General features: G+C 43.0%; 1 protein-coding gene across 4 annotated transcripts in view; it reads right to left on the minus strand.

The window, feature by feature from the left end:
• The window catches only part of AFF2 (ALF transcription elongation factor 2), a 393,643-nt gene that overhangs the window by 127,716 nt on the left and 239,305 nt on the right, over nucleotides 1-26,622 (minus strand). For 3 of the 4 annotated variants that reach the window (XR_009557023.1, XM_035113216.2, XM_035113215.2), the window contains exons 5-8: nucleotides 26,458-26,550; nucleotides 22,879-22,971; nucleotides 21,763-21,799; nucleotides 21,469-21,520 (exon numbers count right to left, since the gene is read on the minus strand). Coding sequence is in view for 3 of the 4 variants with exons in the window: in XM_035113216.2 (XP_034969107.1) it covers nucleotides 21,469-21,520; nucleotides 21,763-21,799; nucleotides 22,879-22,971; nucleotides 26,458-26,550 (275 nt within the window). In the remaining variant the exon portion in view is untranslated. The remainder of the gene's footprint in view (nucleotides 1-21,468; nucleotides 21,521-21,762; nucleotides 21,800-22,878; nucleotides 22,972-26,457; nucleotides 26,551-26,622) is intronic. The other variant, XM_060270428.1, reaches the window with a different exon arrangement.

Below are 26,622 nucleotides of genomic sequence, written 5' to 3' on the forward strand. Positions count from 1 at the left end.
CTGTTGAGCAGGGATAATAATAATAATAATAATAATAATAATAATAATAATAATAATAAAATTTTATTTATACCCCGCCCTCCCCAGTCAAAAACCGGGCTCAGGGCGGCTGACACCAACAGAATTACAATAAAACATAAAAACAATTAATTAAAATACAGATTAAAATACAGTATTAAAATTTAAAGTGCAGCCTCATTTCAAGTAGGCCGTAAATACAAGCCATGAGGGAGGAAAACACAGGGGTCAGGCTGAGTCTAACCCAAAGGCCAGGCGGAACAGCTCTGTCTTGCAGGCCCTGCGGAAAGATGACAGATCCCGCAAGGCCCTGGTCTCCTGGGAAAGAGCGTTCCACCAGGTTGGGGCCAGTACTGAAAAGGCCCTGGCTCTAGTAGAGGCCAATCTAGCCATCTTATGACTCGGGATCTCCAGAATATTATTATTTGTGGACCTTAAGGTCCTCCGTGGGGCATACCAGGATCAGGGTTGCCACTCAGGGATTTAAATTATATACTGTGGATCTACTACAGGACAACGTTAAGAGATCTTAAAATCATCCTGCTAGTGCAGCCTGCTCCCCCTCGCCCCCCCCAATGGATCTTGTACCAATGGAGTTCTTTGAGGTTCTGGTTGGGTTCACTGATTATGGTTTCACCTCCACTGGTACTGAGATCCCATGATTTCTACCCTATTAGCCATTTCATAGGAAGCTGCCTTATACCAGGGCTGACTATTCTTCCATACAGATCAGAACTACCTATGGGCTTATCCACAGCTCTGTTTGCCCTGCTGCTTCTCCCCAGGGAAACCCAATCCTTAGTTCTGAATTGGAGCCAACAACAATCAGGTTTTCTGCAGATTGCCATTTGTTCTGATTTAGCACTCAGGAGCAGATTTTCCTGGGGCAAGCAGTGGGGCAAAGGCAAAACTGCTTGGACCTATGTTCAAAAACAGTGGGGCAAGCAGAAAACTGCTTGGAAGTGTGCTTTCTAGACACAGGACAAGTGGAGGTATGGACGAGCCCTATGATGATTGACAGCAGCCAGAGATCTAGGACAAGGTTCTTTCATGTTACTAACTATTCATTCATTCATTCATTCATTCATTCATTCATTCATTCATTCATTCATTCTTATTTTTTAAGTTGGAAATGCCAGAGATTGAACATGGGACCTTTTCCCTGCAATGCATACATTGCAAAGCATTGTAAGAGGATTGGAAAAATTATTGGGGGACAATGCTATCCGTGGCAACTAGCCATAATGGCTCTTCTCCGCTTCTATGGTTGGAGGCAGTAGTGCTTCTGAATACCAGTTGCTGGAAGCCCCAGGAAGGGAGAGTGCTCTTGTGTTTTGGTCCTGCTTGCAGGCTTCCCCAAAGTCATTTGGTTGGCCACTCTGAGGACAGGATGCTGGACTAGATGGGCTCTGATTCAGCTGGATCTTTTGATGTTCCTAATCTAACACTTGAGATATGGTCACTTCTCTTGATTCTGCACCATTACACATGGCCAGATAAGAAGCTCAATGAGTGAGGAGCGTGACAGAGTGCTTGTTTGATGGTTTGCCATGTGGCAATGTAGATCTTTCATCCCATTGTATTCTGGGTTCTTCCCAGGGCAGGTCCAGGATATTCTGCAGTCTAAGGCATGGAGACAAGATGCTGCCCCTCTTGCCCAGTTCCATTTTAAGTAGCTGATTAGGCTAGCTCCTGAAACTAATTTCAACACTGCTGATGGGACAGTGGTTCTCCTAAGAGCACCATGAGGGCACTGAGAGGGCACATGACAGGCTTTGTGGGCAACATAGCTTTGTCTTCTATTAGCACAACTCATTCATCTTATGCAGCTTCCTCACTCTGTCTAATGGTAGGGCTGGCCCTGAAGTGTCAGTGGACTGGAAACAACTGGCCTAGAAATGTTCACAGTGATAAAGCAATTTGTCCAATCAATACATGTACCTGGTTGCTGTTTTTCAGACTCCTCCTTTTAAATGATGTATGAGTGACATAAGCAGAACATTCCGCAACAAATGTAAATACTTAGAAAAATTGTATTACCGGTTGGTAGAAGGATGGGTAAGCAACATAAACAGTTAACTACTGCTATGTGCACTTGTTCATTCTATTAACGCCCTTGCTTTTGATTGTCTTCCCTAACGAAGTATGTCTTTCATCAGGCACCTAGCACAGTTTCTAGGGGTGGGTTTGAGGAGAGGGGACAGGATTATTGATCCAATAGATTGCAATAGCTCTTTCTGAGCCATTCCCATCAATCATTTCAATGCATATTCAATGAGCTTTAATCTGCAAATTTGTCACATTTGGAAGTCATTATTATTTAATGGATTTATTGTTTGTTTTTTGTGTTTTTAAATATGATGCATTAATTCTGCTTTGTTCACTGCATGCTTAGTCACTTTTAGTGAGGGGAAAAAAATAGAGTATAAGACAGGCTTCAGCTGTGTCCTACAAGGGTGCCTGCTAGGTTGCAGGATAAGCCCTGCCTCATGACCAAGCATTCAGTCTGCTGAGAATAGGGGCCCCTTCAGCTTTGTTCATGAGGATTAATGCTCATGATGGTATTGAGGCAGCTATATATGATGCTGCTTTCAATACTGTTTTCGCCAGGGGAGGCAGGTGTACTGCTTCATCTCCAATTGGTAAACTCTTGCTTTTGTTGCCTCTCCAGACAGCAATAATTCAGTAACATTGGGGAAGCATCGCAGAACTAAAAAATTGGAATGATGTGTGGATGATGGTCCACTATAAATCCACCACTAATGTACAATTAGACCTCATTCACAGTGTGCATTTAAAGCACTTTAAACATAATTCTCAGAGTAGTATAACAGTCATTGCCCCTTCCCAGGGAACTCTGCTAGTTGTAGCTCTGTGAGGGTAATACGGTAAGAGTCTTCTAACAACTCTCAGCACCCTTAACAAACTACAGCTCCCATAATTCTTTGGGAGAAGACATGGATGTTTAACATGGTATCATAGTGCTTTAAATGTAAGGGTTGAATGTGGCTTTACTGCATCCATGGCATGTTGAAGAATTCCTCCCCAACCCCGCCCCCACAAAAAACCGCAGTTTGGAGGGCTCCAAAAACCAAACCCTTTGCATCTAGACTCTATAAAACCCCAGCAGAAGTCACTTTTACAATACTATTTTGTTGTTGTTGTTAATTCAACAAACACATAGTACACAACCAGGCTTGTGACAATAACAAGTTCACATTACACATAAGCTTAGCCTGTGCCATCTCAGTTTTTCCAGGCCTATTCCAGTGAGCTGTGGATTCGTTAAATGGCACCATTTCCCAAGGATAAAAAGGGATTAGTCCACTGGGCCCAAAGCACAATAAGATCCGAGGAAAACAAATATTTTTAACGACACAGATCTCCTTTATGATGCTAGTCTGTTAACTTGGTGCTTATGGAGTTTGGAAAATGGCACCTTAGTGGTTTATCTTTCATAGTTTCCTATAATGTGTTTACAAAGTCCCTGTTACTGCTATATGCTTATATATTTTGATAAACAGCACATGCCACTGTAGTGTGCCTTTGGAGAGTTCACTACTCTTCTTGTTGTTATTTAGCTTCGTTCTTGGCACAGAACCCTCTCCCCACTGGCCCCTATTCCTGTGGTTGGTTGGCAATAATTGCAGAATTAAAGGCCAGGTGAGCGAAATGGTCACATTCCAAGAAATGCAATTAACCAATTTTATTTTTATTAAAACTTGGAAGTGTGCTTTCATTTCATGTACTGCTGCTTGCAGGAGAGGATACCATTGGCTTTGTCAAAAAATGAGAGCCACTGTGGTGTAGTGGTTAGTGTTGCACTAAGACTTGCAAGACCTGAGTTCAAATCCCCACTCAACCATGAGGCTCATTGGGCGACCAGTCACTCACTTTCGGCATAGCATGGGGAAGAAGGAGAGCTATGCACACCATCTTCAGCTCCTTGGAGGAAAGGTAGGATATAAATGTAATACATAAAAATAAATAAACAGAAAAAGAGATTAATTGGGCAGAACTGCCCACAGAACACGGAATGTGCGATCTTAGAAACAGCTGTGCCAGATTGCAGTACTAATCCCAAATTTTGCTAAAAAGGCAAAGAAAAACAAGACAACTCCAGTTTTGTTTATTGGTTATTGATGGAGGTCACTCACTTTAGCCAAGGGTCTGTGGAGCAGTTGCTGACTGCACTTCTTTTCCTACTTCTTGGAGACTGACCTTATGCATGGATGGTGGTGGGCTTCAAAGGGGACTTTTGGCCATGATGGGCTATTAAGATGGGAGCACCTGACATAGGACCCAAAACATCAAAGGCTACAATGGTGATCTTTGAATGTATCCAGAACACATTCTAATCTGACATAAGTATCTCTAATAAGGAATGTCTATGTGTTTACACCCACCCACCCACACCCACCCACAAATATGGAAGCAATCAAATAACCATTTTTCTTTAGAATTACTTACATTTAGGATGCTTCCTCTCTTCGGCAATTTACAGACTGCCTCTTTAAATTACACAGATAGCCCCTCCTCCAGCTGATGACATCATAATGTCAACAGCTCACATTTTATAGAAGTCTGTCAACCCTCAGATAAGCTGGTGATTTTTGAAGGCTTGTGTACATGTCACAACTTTCTCCTTTTAACCACCACACAGATAAGGGGGAACCAAGCTGTGAGTACCACAATATCCACATGATATGAATGTCATCAGTGTGCAGGTTTTATAAAAATGTAAACAAACAACAATCAAGAGTGGGGGGAGGAAGCAGCACCAGGAGGACATGAGGTGGGATGGGGGAGGTTAACTTTCCCCACTGCAGAGATCCCATATGCCATCCCTTTAAATTCCTATTTGCTTAGGGAAGTAAGCCTCCATTGCTGGCCATGGAAGCTCCAGCCCGGACCCAGAGGGAGCATTTTCACCAGGGAACATGTCAGAAGGGGAAAGGGTTAAGCACCACCCAACAGGGTTCTCTGAAACTACTGTTTATATGAAACATGCACAATAACTGCATTTGTCCAATTACCAATGAAATTAGGAATTATTGACTAGAAGTTTCATACAACTTGAGATTTCCTTCTAATATTAGCGGCAAATTCTCCCCCCCCCCCGCCTAACGACTCTCAGCACTCTTAACAAACTACAGTTCCCAGGATTTTTTATTGGGGGGGGGGTACTATGACAGTTTAAAGCAGTATGATTTTCCTTTAAAAGTATAGCACAGGTGGAGTCTCAACAAATAAATCTCTTCAAAAGATAAAATCTTTCATTCTTCCATTTCCCCCCATTTGTCCTTTCATTCATACACACACACACACACACACACACACACACACACACACACACGTAAAGGGGGAAAGCAGATTATTTCAATTAAGGAGCTGTCTTTGACAATGGTAAGCAATCTTTCTCCAGAGTTCAAAGCAGCACTTGCAGTTTTAAGTTTCTTTTAGGCATATCTGTCAGGATCTAATTTTCAAGGCACAGTTGCCATGGTAGCTTCTTGGAATTTTAATCTAGCACTAAAGGTCAAGGCAGGTCAACAGCTTCAGTTCCTCTTCAATATTAGAATAAAGACACACATACACCCTGCAACAGCCTATACAACTTCTAACCTTAAAGGAATCCGTGGGGGACACCCCAAGATTCTAAAATGAAGGATTGTAGAAAGTTTATGATTTATACAAAACCCTCAAATTTCTCTGGTACTATTGAAATCAAAGCTGAAATCAAACATGGAGAGATGTCTCTCTTAAACAGAGTAAGGAGAGTGGTGCATTTTGAAATTACTTTAATGTCTAGCTCTGGAGAAATAACTGTAAAATCTAATTGTTTTCTCAAATTTTATTCTATTAGTTTAGCAGTGTAAGTGATAACTATATTATCCTATCCAATTGACTTTTAATAGTCTCTCTCCCCCCCCCCCCATTCCTAGATTGCGGGTGAGTTACTTTACTCATGGTGAGAGCAATGATGGCAGGGGCGAGTCTGGAGGGTCTGTATTTCACATGCAGATCTTAGGATGTAAGTGGTTTAAGGTTTTGGATAGCAAAAGCTTAAGCCTGTTAATGCTTTTCATCAACCTGCATGTGTTCATCATGCTACCACATGGCAGCAGCAATGTGGAGGAAGACGGGGGAGAAGTTTTATCCACTTCTCATTGGAAGGTGAAGCTCCCAAATTTTCACTTTCCAAAACAATACATAACCTGAAGCCATCCTTTGAAAGCCTCACTGCTCTGAATTTTGCAATGCAGTTCACCGGCCAAGTCATCTGTACAAAAATTTACATACTGTGGTAAAGTGTCCATGAAAATGCACATACCAGTGGAAATAGCATAAAGCTGCATTGAGAAAATTGTGTATATTGGGCATACAAACATATATATGAAGTGAAATTTGCACAAAAATATTAATAAAATTTCATAAGGTTTTTTAAAAATAAAAATAATAATTAGAATAATAGAATTGTCGCATTGGAAGAGATTACAAGGGTTATATAGTCCAACCATTTGCAATGCAGGAATCTCAAACTCAGAACCCTAAGATTAAAAGTCACATGCTCTACTGACTGAGCTATTGCGGCTTATTTATTCGTGTTAAAATGTGGAGAACTGACCTTAAGAGTCCATCTGCACTATACATTAAAGCAATGTCATGGCTCCCCCTAAACAAAATCCCAGGAACTATAGTTTGTTAAGGGTGCTGAGAATTGGTAGAAGAACCGTATTTGCCACTATTCAAGAGTTCCCTGGAAAGAGGGATTGATTCTTAAAGCATTCTGGGGATTGCAGCTCTGTGAGTGGAATAGGGATCTCCCATTTTAGCAAAAATTAAAGTAATATTGATGCAAACATGTATAAAACAGCAGATGAGTACAATAAACTAAGAAAAGGCCAAGGACTACACAAATCTGAAGTCTACACAAATCTACACAAATCTGAAGTCTACTGTATAAGGCAGATGGATGGCACCTTGTATGCCTCCTTGCGCATCGATGACCCGCAAAGTAAATAAGACACAAGGACACGTGATTTTAGGTTAATGGGTAAATAAAGGCCACAACTTTATTGGTTATAGCATGTGAGTGGTATTGGCTTAGGCATTGGATGGGAACACAACACGTGACTCCACCCTACCGGTGTGGAGACACTTAAAGGTTAATGAACAGTGGGAGGAGCTTGTTGATGCAAATACAACTGGAAGCTTCCCCTCACGTCACTGGGGGTTGTGCCATGGCCCTAACCCAAGTAGGGCAATGGACGGGATCCACGACCGCCGGATCCCCTTAACGGGATACCCCTAGGAGGTAGGTGATGGCCTTAACCTGACCTCCGACACACAACACAAATACATCACATCCTGAAAGGAAGAAAGATGTATGACTGATGCAACAAGACAACTGATGCAATAAGAGATTAATCACTGCCACCCATCCATATTCTTCAACTGGTATTTTGAAGAACAACGAAATGAGCTGCAACTGTACGAACTGTATGAATGCTTACATCGTGGCCCTAGCTTGTACCGTGTTTCTCCGAAAATAAGACACTGTCTTATATTTATTTTTCCTAAAAAAAACCCCACAGTGGCTTATTTTCAGGGGATGTCTTATTTTTTAATTACGCGTCCAGCCTCGCCTCTTCCTTGGGGCCCTTCAGAACTGCGCCTATCACTATGTCTTATTTTCGGGGTATGGCTTACATTGTGCAAATACTTAGAAATCCTGCTATGGCTTATTTTACGGATATGTCTTATTTTAGGAGAAACAGGGTATTCATTGTGTGGCCTTGGCCTGCATTATCTGCAGTTAAACTGCATTATTCCACTATTCTGTACATGGTTGCATCAATATTAGTTTTACCATTGCTAAACGGGGTTCCTGTTACTTGGTCTCTCTATTGTCTAGAAAACTGAACAGAAGCACTCCACGCTGCAATATTTTGTTGTTGCAGGCCCCACTTGTTACATTTTACATTGCTGCTTTCTTCAATGAAACTCAAGGTGACAAACTACTTGACATACCAAATAGGTATGGAGGGAAAATCCACGCTTTCTGAAACAATGTGCAAACTAAAACGCAGCTATCTTTTGAAATTTGTGATGCAGTTCTCTAACCAATGTTTACAAAAATGCATATAGTAGGGTGAAATGTGCACAAATATGAAGATGATATTAGACAAAATAACATACAAAATACATTATATTGGGGGAAATTGTCCACAAAGATGTGTACATTACTGGAAAGTGCTCATACAAATGTGATTACTGTAATGGAAAAACTTTGCAATAAAATGATGAATTTTCATGAGGATTTTTTTTAAAACTAATTAACAAATTGCTGCAAAATGTGGGGATCTAAATTTAAGATTTGAAAATAAGAAACTAGACAAACCTTTCCATTCCTAGTGGTTTCTCACGCAAGAACTGACCAGACTCAGATCTGCTTAGCTTTGGCAAGTTTGTAGCATTATATGCCTTTAGTCTATAATTTAGGGACACTTAAGTAGCACTCTCTTCCTTTTCATCTGTCTGTTTCAGTGTGTGTGATGAAAGTGGCAGCATGTGAGCAAGACGCATCTAGGGTTGAGCAATGACTCCAGCACACTGGTGATATGTGGTCACATCAGAGGAGCTCCATTGCCATCCCTCAACATGCTATAGGCACAGTGGCATACAAGGGCGGGTGGGGCGGTCCGCCCCGGCTGCCAGCCTGAGGGGGTGACAAGTTGGCCTGCTGCCTTCCCCCCAGCTGTAGAGCGGCCGAGGGCGTGCACAGTGTCCATACCAGCAGCCTTGCGGCCCACTGCTTGGGCCAGCCCTGCCTGCCTGATGGCGCTCTCCAACTTGCCACCACCCGCCCACAGCATGTGCACAGCCCGGTATCCCTAAATGGGACAGTTCTGTCCATCACATTGCTGCTCTGCCATCTCCCGAGAAACTTTTGTCTCGCTGGCCAATCAGCGGAGGGCGGCCAAGGAGTGGGGAGGGGAGGCGGGGAGCAGACGCGGGAGAGAGGGCTTTCCCAAGGAGCTTTTGCTCATGCTCAGCTCGCGCTGCCAGCTATCAGTCCCGCTTCCTGCACCATAAGACCTTCTAGTAGAGCTGCTGAGCAGAGAGAGCGGCTGGTAGAGAGGGAGAGAGAGAGAGACTGAGGGAGCGAGCGGGGTGGGGGGGGAGGAGGCAGGAGAGGCAGGCGGGCACTGTTCATTTACTTCATGGCGCCTTTCAGATGGAGGGAGAGCCGTGGAGAGGGAAAGGAGAGCCGTTCGGTGCCTTCCCCTCACCCCCATGGCAACAAGCCATAGGAGGGTCTGAGAAAGGGAGCTGGGATTGGTGTGTGAGGTGACCAGAGAGAGAGAAGAGGAGGAGAACTCCCTTTCCTGGGCAGTGAATAGGTGTCAGATGGAGCAGCTGCCACCTGCTTTCACCAGCTCGGAGGGTCGCCACCGCGAGGCACTGGCAACTGGGATCCCGAGGAGGAGAGGAGGTGAGGCAGCGCAGACCAGAGGTGGTGTGGGTTCAGGGAAACTGGGGCCAAGGCAGGGACAATTATTGAGGCTGCTCCGAGCAGGGAGGAAAGCAGGGGGTGGCGGTGGCAAGGAAACGGGCGGCACTGGTTCTCCATCAAGCATCTGGACACCAAACATTCTCAAACACGTATTCGTGCGATCGGTGAGCGGTGCTGGCACCCCCGGGAGGATTGGCATGCCTCCGTGGGCAGATCGCCCGGCCCCAGGGTGCGCTTCATATTTGCTGCTCTGGGTACCCCAGCAGCTTCCTCCACCACTGTATAGGCACCTTTCCTCTAACCAATGCCACACACTCCCAACTGCTACATCAACTCTAGTGTCACAAGAATCAAATGGCTGTCTCTCCGGAAATTGTAATACAATGGGATCAGCTCTGCTCTGCTGTTTTTAAACCTGTCGTCCCAAACCCTGAAGTTCTGAGTTCAACAGGGGTGCTCCAAACTGTCACTATCTTGTGGGAGGAATGCAAGCATATTTAGATTTGCACAATTAATTTGGATTAATGCACTCTGTCATCCTAGCACAACAAATCTACTTTATATTTAAAAAGAGCTCATTTTCAAATCAGGAAAATGCTGTGCAAATAACTGCAAAGTGCAGGATGCACAGATGATTAACAGGAAGATGTAGAAAAAAACTCACTAGTAAATCAGGTTGGGTGTTCATTGTTGTATAACTGCCCCACAAACAAATCAGAATGAATGCTCAATAAAGATAATCTAACCTCCACATAAACTTTGTGCAAATAGATCAGGATGAATGCTCAATAAAAACAGGTTGTCTGGAGGAGACCTGGCTTCTTTAGACAAGGAAGGAAGAAGCGGGGGGAAACAGCACCTCACTATATTTTAGCTTCTGAGGCAACTGGGTATCAAAAGCACACAAAAGTAGCCATGTGTGCACAGTGGTACCCTGGGTTACAGACGCTTCAGGTTACAGACTTCACTAACCTGGAAGTAGTACCTCGGGTTAAGAACTTTGCTTCAGGATGAGAACAGAAATCGTGCTCCGGCAGCACGGCAGCAGCGGGAGGCCCCATTAGCAAAAGTGGTATCTCAGATTAAGAACAGTTTTAGGTTAAGAACGGATCTCCAGAACAAATTAAGTTCTTAACCCAAGGTACCACTGTACTGACATTCAAAATGGAGAGGTAATGGCTGAACCAATTTGTGAAATTCTTTTTCAATAGTACATTGTTTTGTTGGGATACTATGCAATGAATTTTAATATTTTTAAAATTATTGTTATGTAGATATTTGTGTAAAGGCTTGGTCCTCACAATAAACAGAAACGGAATAGTACATCAACGGCCCAACACTTACATTTTTTTTTATTATGGTTGGGCTGCTTGTTCCTGCCTCCTTTAAAGTACCAATTAGGGCTGAGATGCACATGCAAATTATTCAGCACCGGGTCATTAAAATACAACCAAATTAAATTCCCATTGTCACAGAATCTTTTAAAGTAATTTATAAACATGTCAAGAGTAGGCTGCTTATTAGACCGGGGTAGCAAATATTTTATTCTGACAGGGAGGTTAAGATGCATGTGAGTCATTTGAATAATGAAAACAAATTAAAAGATTCATTTGTAAATTATTTTGAAGAATAGCATCATCTGCAGGGGCACACCAATCTTAATTATTTGTCTGCATTAAATATAATCTGAATTGTCTATTATTAACGCTACACTGAACGCTCGCCTGTGAATATTTTCTGTGCGATAGGTATGCTTTCGAAAAAGACAACCCCTCCCAGTCCTTCTACATCCCTGAATGTTCACCTCCCCCCCATTTCACAATTCATACTTCTGCTGTGTTGCCAGTATTCGCCCCCCCCCCTTTTCTAGGGTATCTTTGTCAATCAGTATAAGATTCCAGCCAATCAGGGGTCACAGAATGAATCTGATGGTGTCAAGTTGCTGCATAACGAATCAGATGTGCTTATATGACAGCATCACTGAGGGAGAATGGAGGATACTGGAACACAGAAAACTGCCTTATACTGAGTCCAGACCCTTGCCCATCTAGCTCAGAATTGCCTGCACTGATTAGTGGCAGCTCTCTAGAGTCAATCACAGTCTTACAAGAAGATGCTGAGGATTGAATCTGGGATTTCCTGCATGAAAAGCAGTTGCTCTGCCACTGAGTGGTACCTCGGTTTACAAACACAATTGGTTCTGGAAGTCTGTACTTAACCTGAAGCGTACTTAACCTGAAGCGAACTTTCCCATTGAAAGTAATGGAAAGTGGATTAATCAGTTCCAGACGGGTCCGTGGAGTACTCAACCTGAAGCGTACTTAACCCAAGGTATGAGAGTACAGTAATTGGTTCCAGAATGGAAAGTGGGTTAATCCGTTCCAGACAGGTCCGCGGAGTAATTAAACTGAAAATACTCAAACCGAGGCGTACTTAAACCGAGGTATGACTGTACTGTCCTTCCCCCAATTGATAAGGCAAAGCTTCCAGTTAGATCACCTACTTCCCCCCACCGTATCAGCTAACACTTTTGGGACCTTTTACCGCCTCCCTCTTCCCAAATCACAAAATGTATCACCTGGTTTGGCCCATAGACGCACTACCACAAATGCAACGTGTTTCACTATATATAGCCCATCAATTTATGTCCATCAATGTTTTGTTAGCATTTATGAGCCCTGCCCCACCTTATAATGAGCCTTTTCATTTTGAGGTTTTCAGCAATGCTTGAGACTGACCTTTCCTTCTTCTTCACAAAGTACCTGTGGATTAGTTATTAGACCTGGAGGCAGGAGACTAGCTATGTTTGTCCATCTTGGAATTTTATAGGCTTTGTGACTTTGCTGCTCAGTTGATCTTTTGTGGTATTTTATCTATTGTGCTTTTGCTGTTATTTTTAAACTAGCGATGATTTTAAAGACTAGCGATGATTTGTTGTAATTGCTGGGAGTGATTTTCTGTTTAATTACTACTTGCTGATATTCTGAGAGTTAATTTTATCATATAATTTTTATTTTTCAAATGGATAGTTAAATGTTACCTTATTTAAGTCATATATTTTTATAGCCCAATTTTTCATTATCACTTATTTGTACTGGACTGGATTGTCATAGAATGTGTGATCTTTATTGCATATCTGTGATTGCCTTGTGCACAGCAATGTATAAGTGTGTATACAAATTGGAAACAAAATTAAATCAACACATTCAACTGCCTGTCATCAAATGTCATGAAACCAATTGATGCATATGTATGTGTGAACCAGCCTTTGAACTGTGCTCATGATGAGACGATGCAAAGAACCCAGCATAATGGATCCAAAACTATAGCTGTACATCAAGCAGATGCAAAACTATTTCTCCACCTAGCTCAGTATGACTTTCTCTGACAGTGATTCTCCAAGTTCTTAGACAGGGAGGTGATGAATGTTGGAAGATTCAGAACAGATAAAAGAAACTGCTTCAAACGGCACATAGATGAATCTATGAAACTATTGAGGCAGTGACGGCCACCAGCATGGATGGCTTTAAAAGAGGTTTCGACAATTTCATGGAGGCAGGGCCGGCTCTAGGGGTAGGCTGGGTGGCGCAGAGCTGGCAGGGGGGTGCTGCGCAGCGCGCGACGGCCACCCACCAGGGCAGGGGCGCCAGAGTGATCTCTGCACCATGGCGCCAGACATGCTTGAGACGGCCCTGCATGGAGGATAAGGTTATCAATACGTACTAGCCATTATGTCTATGTTCCATCTCCATGGCTGGAGACTGTATGTCACTTAATACCAGTTGCTGGGTATCATAGAAGGGGAGACTGCTATTGCCCTCAAGTCCAGCTTGTGGATCTCCCTTGGGTATCTCTGATTCAACAGGGCTTATGTTCCTGGAACAATTTTTGAATGCTCCACTGTTGGAGCCATTATGATTCTGAACACCAGCTGCTGGGATTCACAAGTGGGGAGAGTGACGTTGCACTCAGGTTCTGTTTGCAAACTTCCCAAAGGCATCTGGTTGGCCACTGTGAGAACAGGATGCTGGACTAGATGGGCCACTGGCCTGATCCAGCAGGCTTAGCATTTTTTTCATCTACTGCTAGCTTAAGTGAAAATGTCATAGGTTGGCCATGTGTCCATCTGCAGTTAAAACACATGATATAACACTGAACTGTGGCCCCTCCCAATTATTTCCTAATACTAGAATATCAAAAAATAACATGTTTCCAATAAAAATAATAATTAGAAAATATAGGCGTGCTCATGCCTCTTTACGGCTATAGAAAGTTCAGAACTTGGGGGAGCTGGAGAGAAATTCAAATGCCACCACTGACAAGATCACGTTGTTTAATGTTCCTTGTCAACTTCGAGAGAACACAACTGCATTTTGATTTGAATGTTCTGAAGAGCAATATTGACTGTTGTCACATTACCCAATATGAAAAACTTGCTGTGAAAACCCTCTTGATGTCTGATTGCTCTTCATAAGGGGTTCCTGCTGGTTCATTTCAAAGAATGAATTACCTTTAATTCATAGCATGAAGACATTGCCAGTTTTTGTGTGTTTTGTTTTCTGTGCTCCCAGGTGGCTCCTTTTGATGTGGCAGAGAAGTTCCAAAAAGATAAGATGAAACACTCTTCAGGAGTAGCTAGATATCATGAAGTGTGTTTCCTTTTTCAAACAGACTTCCAAGAAGTATACTCATAGTCTTTGGGGTTAGGAATCTAGTGGCAATTATCACTGAAAGCGCCAATCTTGTAATAAGATAACTTCTAGCTCAGTAATGGCCCCTTGCTTATTTTTCATTGTTTCGAGCTCTTTAAATACACTGTTCTGATTGGGGTTTGTTAGAGTGTTGACGCAGCTGAGTTTTGTTCAAGACATAAATCTGTTGATATAAGATGAGACTAAGACGTTGCTAAGATTCAGTATGCAAATGATCTTTACACATTTCAGTATATAGTATTAACTGGTTCTGACCTCACAATAACCCATGGTTTACTATGATGGGAGCAAGCCACAGTGAATCTCAGGCATGCACACTTTCAATGCTCCTCTTCTCCCCCACTGTGGCCACGAATAAAAGAATGAAAACTTCCACTTACATTTTTTTTTAACTTTGTTTTTCAGTTTCTGAAAACGTTTATACCAATCGCCATGTAATCTCCCCCAAGAAACATTCCATGCACATAGAAGGCAAATGAAATTGCCAAACATTAAGCAAGTTTGTACAATAGTTTAGGCATTCATTAAAGCAATTAAGTGCTTTCTACTATCTATTTTAACAGATTGTCCCAGAATGAGCAGTAGGTAGCTAGTCATTTCCATTTTTGTTTAACACATTTTAGCATGTTACTGTAAACTGTGGTTAATCTTAACTCCAGATTACTGAAACAAGCCATCTGATTCATATCCCAGGGTTTGAAAGTGGCTGGCTTCCAATAATTGCTAAGATTAACCATAGTTGTTGGATATGTATGAAATAACAAGCTGCGGTTAATTAAAAATGGAAGCAAAGGGTTTCAATCTCCTCCTTGCAACTTTGCTGGAAGAGGAGGGGAAAGAGGGAACATGCTGGCCCAAAGCTCACTGTGGCTCATTCATGTCATGATAAACCAGGGGTCCCCAAACTACGGCCCCCGGGCCGGATGCGGCCCAATCGGCCTTCCAATCCGGCCCGCGACGACTCCCGCCGCCCGCTGCCGCCGCCCGCTCTCACTGCGCGCGGCGCAGCGACGATCTAAAAAATCGGCAAAAAATCGCCGAAAATCCTTTGTGCGCATGCGTATGGGCCTCTCCCGACCCGGAAGAGGTCATTTCTGGTGCACTTCCGGGTCGGGGGAGGCCCATACGCATGCGCACAAGCGATTTTTGGCGATTTTTCCCCGCCCGTGTGCGTGTGCGCATGCGCACGGGCGCGCACTCCCCCGCCCTCCGGCCCGCTGCGCGCGCACTCCCCTGCCCTCCGGCCCACCGCGCGGTCGGCGCGGCGGGCACCGGCCCGCCGCGCAGAAAGTCTGGGGACCCCTGTGATAAACCATGGCTATCTTGACATATCCATTGATAATCCTAAGAGGGCTTTAAAAACAAATCTTTGCAGACATGGGGCTCAAGAGTATATAAACATTAATATAACATTTGCTTGCAAATTTCTTTTATTTTCCTGTTTGTATTGAGCTACAATGCTGCCTACACCTATTCATTACTGTCATCACCAACATGTACCCAAAAACATAATGATATGCATTTGCCCCAGGTTAAGATTGCCATCTAAAGCCTTTGCTCAATATTGTTTTGGAACTTAAGAGCACTTTCTTCTTTTACTTGGGCTTCTGCCTTGATTCTACTGCTAGTCTCACAATACACTTCTGGTTACAGGTAGGTAGCCGTGTTGGTCTGGATCGAAGTAAAATAAAAAAAAATTCCTTCAGTAGCACCTTAAAGACCAACTAAGTTTTTATTTTGGTATGAGCTTTCGTGTGCATGCACACTTCTTCAGATACAGTGAAATGGAAGTTTCCAGGCACTTATGTAGAGAAGGGGTGGGGAGGGGTGGGGATGGGGAGGGGGCATCACTCAGAAGGGTGGTGGAAATGGGTGATTGACTGACTGATAGCTGTTGATGACCGCAAACGACTGCAAATGGTTTTGCATGAAAAAGCAAGGGTTGAGATGGCTGAAGATCGCTTATCATGTATAATGAGATAAGAATCCGATATCTCTGTTCAAACCAGGTCCCTCCATGGTTTTGAGCTTGGTGATAAGTTGCAATTCAGCAACTTCTCTTTCCAGTCTATTTCTGAAATTCTTTTGTAGTAAGACAGCTACTTTGAGATCTTGTATAGAATGTCCTGGGAGATTGAACACTTCTGCTGATCTTTGGACATGTAGATGAATCATGGGATGTTGTCATGCCATTAAAGTATAATGTGTGAGCCTGTTTTTAAAAAGGAACCGGTGAACCCAGCAAGAACCATCTGCTTGCAATCTGGTGGTTGGTTTTTCCTTTAACACACCCAGGATTGTAAAGACACATGGGTGCCTTAAATATGTATCTTGAAATTTGTACTGTGGCTGTGCTGTCCTCAAAATCACTAGTGCTTTTTTGGTTGTGAGCTGTTGGCCTGGATCCACTTGGAATCCATCCGGGGCCCATTTTAAATGAAGGACATCATGTTCTGCTTGTCATATTACTGAGCATTCTTGAGGACTTCCCTTAAAAGCCAGTCAGAAGTAAAACGAGGATGTGAAGAGTCATAAAAGGGATCCTTGTCATCAAATAACATTTTGAGCTCACTCTATTAACACACTGTTAAAAGGTTCTGGCTCATGGATTAGGGTTGAGGGACCTATGGCCCTCGAAATGTAGCTGCATCTCCTATCATCCCTGGACATTGGCCATGCTGGCTGGGGCTGATAGGACTTGGAGTCCAACAATATCTGAAGGGGCACAGGTTTTCCAAACCATTACTCTACTCCAGGTAGTAAGAGTCACCAAATATGTAGGGAATTCCACATTTTAGGAAAAATGCAAACATTGAAATAAAATATATACCTGTATTTAAATACATATGTTTGTGTGTGTGTGTGTGTGTGTGTGTGCGCGCGTGTGTGTGTGCGTGCGTGTGCGCACAAGCACACCCCCCCAGATTAGAGCTGAAATGTGATCAAATGGGGTCACAGATGTGAAACAGACACAAACCGGGGGGATGTCCTGGCCATCTCTGTAGGTGGCCTCCATAAAACATTGTAAACCAGGTGTTGGGAAACTTTGGTCCTTCGGCTATTACTGAACTACAACTCTCACCAGCTCTAGAAAGCATAACCAGGGGGTGATGGTAGCTGAGGTTCAGAAAAATCTGGAGATTCAAAGGTTCATCGCATCTTCTATAAACACCCTTCCGCACTTCTTCAAAACTGGCTCAACTATATATCCATAGGACCCAGGGGCAGGAAGCAACAGCAAAGGTTTTGCAGATCTTCCTTTGGAAAGTAAAAATAAAAGTAACTTTTTTTTATTTCAGCTTTGATCTGTCATGTGTAAAATCCATCACCTTTCCTGAGATGGCAGATCATTCCTCACAGGATTCTGATTGATAGCGCTGGAACCTTAGATCAAGCAGCAAAACAATAAGAGAGGCTGGTTCATAAAAGGTACTCTCCGTGTCTCTGGTTTTATATTTGGCTTCCTATAGAGAGAGCTTTGGTCCCATTAAATGCACTATATACCACTGAGCCTAGAAATGCACTCTCCTCATCATCCTGAAAGCAGGTATATAACCATATACAACATGATTGACACATCTACTACTGTTTGTTATAAACTATGGAAACACTTTTTGTGATAAATTCAACTAAAATATTTTTCCCCAGAGCACAGTCCCAGCCTATCTGTTTAAAGAAGCAAAACCATTTTTTAAAAAACCAAGGATGTCAACCATTTTATTGTAGAAATGGCACACTGATTTAACCTTGAAATAGGCTGCATACATGCTAACCTGCCTGAAGCACAAAACACAGGTTTTTTCTCTCAATCTGGACTTGTGCATGCTCATCCTCACCATGCTGGTTTCAATCTACACAAGGTTAGGTGTGATTACTTGAAAACCCTCCCCTTGATTAGGTTATCCATGCCTTTTTCTCCCTGCACATGCCCCAGGTGAAGGAATAAGGAAGTAGTGATTGAAATATTGGAATACGCCCACCTACATTATGCACAGGTGGCACTGTGGTCTAAACCACAGAGCCTAGGGCTTGCTGATCAGAAGGTCGGCGGTTTGAATCCCCGCGACGGGGTGAGCTCCCGTTGTTCGGTCCCAGCTCCTGCCCACCTAGCAGTTCAAAAGCACGTCCAAGGGCAAGTAGATAAATAGGTGCCACTCTGGTGGGAAGGTAAATGGCATTTCCGTGCACTGCTCTGGTTTCGCCAGAAGCGGCTTAGTCATGCTGGCCACATGACCTGGAAAAACTGTCTGCAGACAAACGTCAGCTCCCTCAGTCACTAAAGCGAGATGAGCACTGCAACCCCAGAGTCGTCCGCGACTGGATTGAATGGTCAGGGGTCCCTTTACCTTTTTACATTATGGTATAGCTGGGACCACCTAAACCTGTTTTTCAAATGGACACATTGCAGGGTAACATAGAATCAGGCTGCAACCAGATTATGTTTTCTGAGCTTATTGAGGGCATAAAAACATGCAGTATTTCCCATTTTTGTGGGGACTACATAGAAAAAAGAACAAAGACTCAGCTTTTGTCAATTCTAGATTAAAAATGCCACAGCAATGCAGCCATATTGTGTTCTCAACAACACAATGACATTCTGCTGATGTGCTAGCACCATTTTGCAGAAAAAAGCAGGAGGTAGAGAGCACCTTGTGGTTCGCCGCTGGCTGGCAACTTCCTAGCATTCCCACCTGTGACACACACAATTTCCTCCCCCACCAGAAAGTCAACACTGTTTTGCAAAACAGCTAAAAATAAAATGACAAGAGTGGTTTTGCTACTTCCCTATCAAAAGGTATTAACAAAGATGGCCTGAGCATATATGCTCAATGCTCAGAGTCCCTAAACATACTATTGCCAGAAGCTAGAAATGATTGACGTTGCAAGTCCAGGCTTCTGCTTTCCCTTGCTGACAAGCTGGAGAATTCTCAAGTACAATGAGGTTTATGTTTTTTCTCACTAAATAGAAACTAACAGACAACTGCCGGAGGGAGGGAGGCAAAATGCTGCCCCCCCTAGGCAATCCCAGCTGGCAGAATGCTTCAAAAGCCTTTGAAAAGGAGAGGAGGACCTGCTTCATCCCTTCTGCCTGCCAAAGGAACCTGGCCTCTTAGCTAATAATAATAGAATTGTAAGAGACCATGAGGGTTATCTAGTCCAACCCCCTGCAATGCAGAAATATTTTGCCCAATGTGGGGCTAGAACTCGCAATTAAGAGTCTCATGATTAAGAGTCTCATGCTCTGCCCACTGAGATATTCAGGATTAGCTAAGCCTCCACATCCTGTCATGGCCAATGTTCTCTGGAGCTACACTGCTCCTCTCAGCAAGACCTTTGTACCTTTGCATTCCAGCCATTCTGGCTTGAAAAGGTTTGTAGATTAGGATCACAGGATGAGCCTGCTGGATTAGGCCAGTGGCCCATCTAGTCCAGCGTCCTGCTCTCACAGTATTGAGATGCATTATGTGTCAAGTTTGTGACTATCATTGCCTCCTGAATGAGCAGCTCAGGAGGTGACTTACACTGGAGATATTGCAGGGACACTGTTCCCTGAGTGTCTAGCTGTCATTGGATGCCTGCACACATGGGAAGATGGTGGCTAGTCAGCAAACATGCACTTGCATAGTGTGAACTAAGGCTCCTTTTTTGGACCTCTGCCTCCCATCGGATTCTGGTAAGGATGGAAATTCACTACTTCCTTCAAACCCTTCCCAGTGGTTTCCAGTAGGTCCTGCCAGCAGATCCCTTCATCAGCTATTGTTGAACCTTCACGGCTTGAGCTGGCCTTTGCTCCTAAGCAATAAAAGCCGCTTCCACATAGACAACACTGGTATATTGTTCTTCCACTTACTATGCTGGTTGGAATTCAATAATACCTTTTTATAATGTGGTGGGGGCAGACAGAGAATCTAGATAAGGAAGAAACCCAACACTTCCTGCTTAGTTATTGGGTGAAAGAGGTCAACATACATATACTGTGGTGAACTTTTGCACAACTATGGTGTGTGCTGGGTGTATTTGAGATGAAGTATTAGTAACAGTTCTCAGAACTAATATAGACAGTGGAACAAGAAATGTGGAATAAAACTTTGTGGATAAAGTACCTTAAATACGCAAAGCATTAGAATACACAGGTATACAACACAAATTATACTGTACATATATATCCTGCCTTTCCACAAGCATTCCACAATGCATACCCTTCCCTCTCATGCTTCCAGTGATGAAAGTTTTGAATCTGTAAGGGTAACATTTACCCTCCGTCCCAGAAATCCATTTTCTGGGGTTCTCTATGAGTCACTGTTCCAGGCATGCCTTTTGATTGACAGGCAGCCTCTTTCAAAGGCAGATTGTGATGCTTTACTCTCCATTGGGAATGATCGGATGCTCCAAACTCACTCAGTGCAAAAATGAGATGGAAACACCTTTCTTTTCCTTCCACAGGGGCTAACCAGAAGGAGGGAAAGCTAGACGTTAAACATGCATAGAGAAACGGCAGGCAGCTTCTCCCATAGATGAGCACTTCTTCTTCTTCTTTAAAAATAATTTCCCACAGTGTGCTAGTGTTCCCCAGCACATTGGGGTGGACTCAGATATGGTAATGCTTGGAGTAGACCCATTAACATGCCCAATAATTTCACGGACCTACACTAAGCACGAAGAAGAAGAAGAAGAAGAAGAAGAAGAAGAAGAAGAAGAAGAAGAAGAAGAAGAAGAGGAGGAGGAGGAGGAGGAGGAGGAGGAGGAGGAGGAGGAGGAGGAGGAGGAGGAGGAGGAGCTGCTTTGATTTGATATCCCACTTTATCACTACCCGAAGGAGTCCCAAAGTGGCCAACATTCTCCTTTCCCTTCCTCCCCCACAACAAACACTCTGTGAGGTGAGTGGGGCTGAAAGACTTCAAAGAAGTGTGACTTGCCCAAGGTCACCCAGCAGCTGCCTGTGGAGGAGAGTCGGCTCTTAACCACTACACCACACTGGCTCTCTATTAAGTCTGGATTCTGACCACAGTTTATGAATGATCTTGAACGCAGCCTAGATATCAGCTTTAAGAAACATGACCAACTGGTCAGGGATTATAAGAGTTATAGTCCAGCACCATGTGGAGGGCACCATGTTGGGAAAGGCTGCATTGCACTACATCACGGCAAGAAAACACAGCATCACCACTCAGGCATATTGAAAACTTTTCAAGGAGGAATGAGAGGGAAATTACTTACGATTTCTGTGGCACTGATTTGGTTGCAACTTTGCCAGCTGGCTCTCCCCATTCTGAAAAGAAAGAAATCACATCCATATAATTGCACTGAATTTAACAGCACTCTCAAGAAAGGCTTAAGTGACATCAAAACTGGTCCACAACACATTAACACAACAGTGTGAAGAAACAACACCACAACATTGATCTATTTCAGCAGCACACTGATTAATTTTGAACTTGTTGTCTTAATGATACTGTATAGCGGGCAGAAAACGATATTTGATAGTTTCAAATAATATCAGGGAAGACCTACTTTGAACTCCACATCCTGAGGTTAGATGCTGTGGATCCTACAACAAAAGCACACAAAATGTCAACATTAGTTAAGAACTTAAGAAGGAAAACCTGTATTTTCTCCTTAGACTAAGGCACCAAAGTGACCTTAATAAACAAAGGAAGCCCCTTACATTATGTAGTTGTAATTCTTGCAACAACAATGGCACCAGAGAGAAACATTTGTTCATTTGTACACTCAGAGAAAACTATTGAATTGTAGCCAATTAGGGCCCCTTCTGCACTATGCATTTAAAGTTATAGCATGGCTTCCCCTAAGAATCATGGGAGCTGTAGTTTCGTGAGGGTGCTAAGAGCTACTAGGACACTCCGATCACCATCAGGTAGCTAGGTGTATCTATGCCTATGAGTTAGATCATGATAAATTGTGTTGTTGGTTTTTGTGTTTTTTTGGACTGGGCAAGTAAACAGGCAACTGAGCCACTTGTTTCTGCCAGCGTTGACATATGAACCAACCAATACTCTGATATCACCATCAGAGGTCCATCTTTGTAAGGTGAGTGGGGCTGAGAGACTTCAAAGAAGTGTGACTAGCCGAAGGTCACCCAGCAGCTGCATGTGGAGGAGCGGAGACGCGAACCTGGTTCCCCAGATTACGAGTTTACCGCTCTTAACCACTATACCACACTGGCTCGCTACACCCCTGCACCACACTACACCACCCATGAGCTTGAGATTAATAGTCTCATGCTCTACCGACTGAGCTATTCCAGGATTTGATAAAGTACCACTTCTGGCAATATGGCAATTATATCCCTGGGATATGATTCAATGCCTGTGACCTCCTTCCCAGACAACTGCAACACCTCCTGGGACCAGACATCACCTGTTTCACACTTCACCAGGATAACTGGCCTCCAGTTCTTCAAACTTCCCCCACCCCTCTTCTGTAGCTGGCCAGCCCTTCCAAGATGTCTCTATGGGGCTCATGACAACATTGTTGATATGCATGATTAAGTCGAATATGTTCAGGGCTGAACTGATGCCAGTGTAGCCAATACCATAATTTAATTCAGATGAATCAACCTATGGTCTTGATGCCCAGTCTGCATTTCAAAGTCCACTCTTAACCTACCTGTGCCTTGCCTGAAATGGGAAACTTATTCTGTTCAGCCTTTCCAGGTGTGTGTATAGCAGTAAGTGGTGGAGGCCAGGAATGGGTCATCTCCTAGCAAGAGAACAAACAAAAATCAGAAGAATGCAGTCCACATTATACTCCTATCTATTTTCTCTGGGTTGTAGCCAATGCAAGTTCTACTCAGAGCAGAACCACGGAAATTCATTGCCATGGCTACCTTAAGTTCATTAATTCCAAAGGGTCTATGGTGAGTAGAACTTTGTTAGCTACAGCCTTCTATTTTGCTTATGATTTAATGAGCATTCACAAAGACGTTGACCATTTAAAATATATTTAAAGTACTATGATACCACTTCAAACAGTCATGGCTTCCCAAAAAGAAGTTTATTAAGGATTCTGAGTGTTGTTAGGAGGCCCCTGTTTCCCTCCTAGAGCTACTATTCCGAGAGTTCCCTGTGAAGAGGGATTGTATGTTAAATCACTCAGTGGATTATAGCTCTGTGTGGGGAATAGGTGCTTTCACCCCTCAGTGTTATGATTTCAGAACAACCATACTGGATAAGGAGTAATATTCTATGTTCAGCTTCATTTTCTCCAGTGAAATACTTATTCCCAACACAGAAACTCATCCTTGTTCTAAGCTAGCAATACAGCTGGACCTGATACACACTTCTGAAACACTGATAGGGAATAATCAAGGCTTCTTTGTTCACTTATTTGTGGGAAGAATTCAACGTCCAAGATAGGAAGGATTTGAAAAAATCTCTGAGCATCACAGGAGTAACAAAAATGTTTTAAAGTGGGGTGTAATGGAAGTTCAGAAAATCAAACCAGGGTTTACTTCCATGTGGTTTGGACTTACAGAGTCATGTTAGCTATTGGAAAGGGTGCAAAGTTTATGCACTGAAAGAAAAGGGATTAAATGGCAGTTAAGTGAGTATGGTTTTGTTGGTTTCAGAGTTGCTTTGGCCCTAAGGATGTATCAGCTTATCAAAGTGTACTCCTTCCTGGAAAAATTATTTAAACATTGTTTTACTTGACATGGTGTGTTTTACTTGACATGGGTAGGGATATTGCCTTTGACTTCATATCTCACTTGCAAGTTTCTCAGGTGTTAAGAGTATGACCTAAAGCTATCAGGGCTGTGGATTTTTTCTCAGAGTTTTGGGGGAAGCAGTTAAATCAGAATTGAAGACATAATTGCCAATATTGCGCTTTGCTGAATCTGAGCTGCCTTAAATCTGTGCTGTGTTATTTGTATATTATGCAATTTGACCCTTCTAATTGGAGGAGCCTTTCCTAGCTGGTAGCCTCCATGTTTATCTCCTCACCTCTGGAGGGCCAGATTTGACAGTGGGGTTCCCAAATGCCAATCACCTGACGTCACAGTGACATCAGGCACTTTAAAGGCTCAGGGCTTCAGAGTGCAGCATGGGGCTGTTTGAATGCCTTTTTGCAAACCATCCCATGCTGCTCTTTAAACCTCTGATCTCTCGGGTGTGGAGTTCCAGTATGCAAGGGTAAATCCAATGGAACAAATTGATCAGCGCTGCACTGGATAAAAGTCATAGGGTTGTATCAAACATAAATCATACTCAATAGTAGACCCATTAGCCATGCCCATTATTTTCAATGGGTCTATCTGAGTTGGGCTAACATGAGATGCAACCCATAAAATTCCAGCTTACCAATGGAGCAGCAACACATATGTAAAGCTGCATCAAAGAGCAGGAGAAGGAAAGCTAATTTATTTTTAAGAACTACTAATACTAAGTAACATATAATTTTACCTCTGTAAATTTTTAAAAAACTTGGCAGGGTTCTTTCCACAAAACAAAACTCTCCTATCGCTTCATGTTCTGCATGGGTGGTTTTTAAGGGGTATGTGATAATTTGTTCCATCCATCTCAAGAAGTACAAACAAATTAAGAAACAAACAAAAATACCCTACCACATAGGCTTCCCTTAAAAATAGCCAACACTTGGGCTTTGCTCCAAGAAGAGAATGTAATTACAATTTGCAATTGTCAGACAAAGCTGGAAATATCCAAAGGCATGTATGTATGCATGTATGTTCAGACTGTTTCCATTTCACGGTGTAATCCATTCCAATTCCATATACAAAACTTAGCTGACAGTTGCAAAACAGATTGATGCACAAATGGGAGCAAGGTTGACGCAAATGTTTGGGACATCAGCAGCAGGCCTCCACTTCCCAACATTGACTCTGCATTTTCTGCCCCTGTCTGGAGATCCTTATGGAGACCTTGCGGAATTGACAGCCATGTGTTGTTTTTCATGCCATTCTGCGATCATTCAGAACCCAAAGCATGCTGGGCCCTTTCAAAAGACCGCAGACAATTGGCAAAAGAAAAATGTAGAGTTGCCATTGTAAAACTGTTGATATCATGGTGCAACTGCATTTGGAATTATTGTGTGCAGTTCTGGTTGTCTCACCTCAAAAAGGATAATGTAGGGTTGGAAAAGGTTCAGAAGAAGGCAACCAAAAAAGAGGAGGAGGAGGAGGAGGAGGAGGAGGAGGAGGAGGCAACCAAAATGAATAAGGGGATGGTGGAGCTACTCCCTTACAAGGAAATGTTGTAGTGTATGGAGAAAGAGCTGTTGTATGCCAGTTTGCAATATATGCGGCAAGCAAGTTGGAGAAATTTGGCAGGATCTTCTGTACAGGGAAAACAAATGGAAAAATCCATTGCAAAGGCTCTCTTCAGCACAACACAGCCCTGTGCATCTACCTAATGGTCTTGAGTTTATAATTTAGTATCCCATTTTAATGAAATGCATTCATGGCTTATATGAAGCAAGTTAAAATTAAACCAAGGAAATGGAGAATTCAGGCTCTGAATCCTCCTATGTGCTAAATTGAGTGCTAATGTGCCACTGGCTGGGATTGATGTGTTTAAATCCTTGAGGATTTTGGCTGGACTCATCTTGGGCCTTTTGCAAAGATGCAGATTAGTGACGGACTCCAGTGGTTTGGAGGCTTAGTGCATAAAGTAGAACTAAATGGTTTCAGGAATAATTCCACAAACAGGCACTGTGACAGTTTAGTTTTGTCCTTTAGAGAAACCAGAGAAGTTTCTTTTTGGTGCTTTGGAAATCAGTGCTTCTGAAATGAAATGCACTCCATGAAATGTTTATACTACTGAATCTAGCAGCACGAAGGGATCTATATCCACAGATTCTCTGCTGAGGGAGTTCTTCCCGGAGAAAGGGTGGATGGCTCAGGTTATTTCTGTTCTGTGTCACTTTTATATGTGCTCTATTATAGGTCTCCTTTGAACTGTTTTCTGCACACACACACACACACACACACACACACACACAACATATCATGCATAATGAATTCACATTTAAATTGTGTGCATTTCCACTCAAAGTATGTATTTTACATGTATTATTTCAATAAAATGCATTTTTGTAAGCTTTTCCATGCATTTCCCCCTAAACTGTGTATTTTTGTATGCATTTCTACAGCATATTTTGACCAGAGAGAGACCAGAGAGCCCCAATGAGTATGACCCCAAGACTTCAGATGGGGTTCTCTCTCAGCCCTACCTGAAGATGCTGAGGACTGAACCTGGGACATTCTGTTTGCATATCAGATGCTGTACCACTTTGCCATGGCCCTTCCCCATGTTCCTTATGTTCCTAAGAAAGGAGGGATATAAATGTAACAAATAAATATTTGTAAATAAATCTAATTTTGTGAGCACCAGTTCA

Source organism: Zootoca vivipara, chromosome Z (genome assembly GCF_963506605.1).
Source record: "Zootoca vivipara chromosome Z, rZooViv1.1, whole genome shotgun sequence".
Classification (NCBI taxonomy): domain Eukaryota; kingdom Metazoa; phylum Chordata; class Lepidosauria; order Squamata; family Lacertidae; genus Zootoca; species Zootoca vivipara.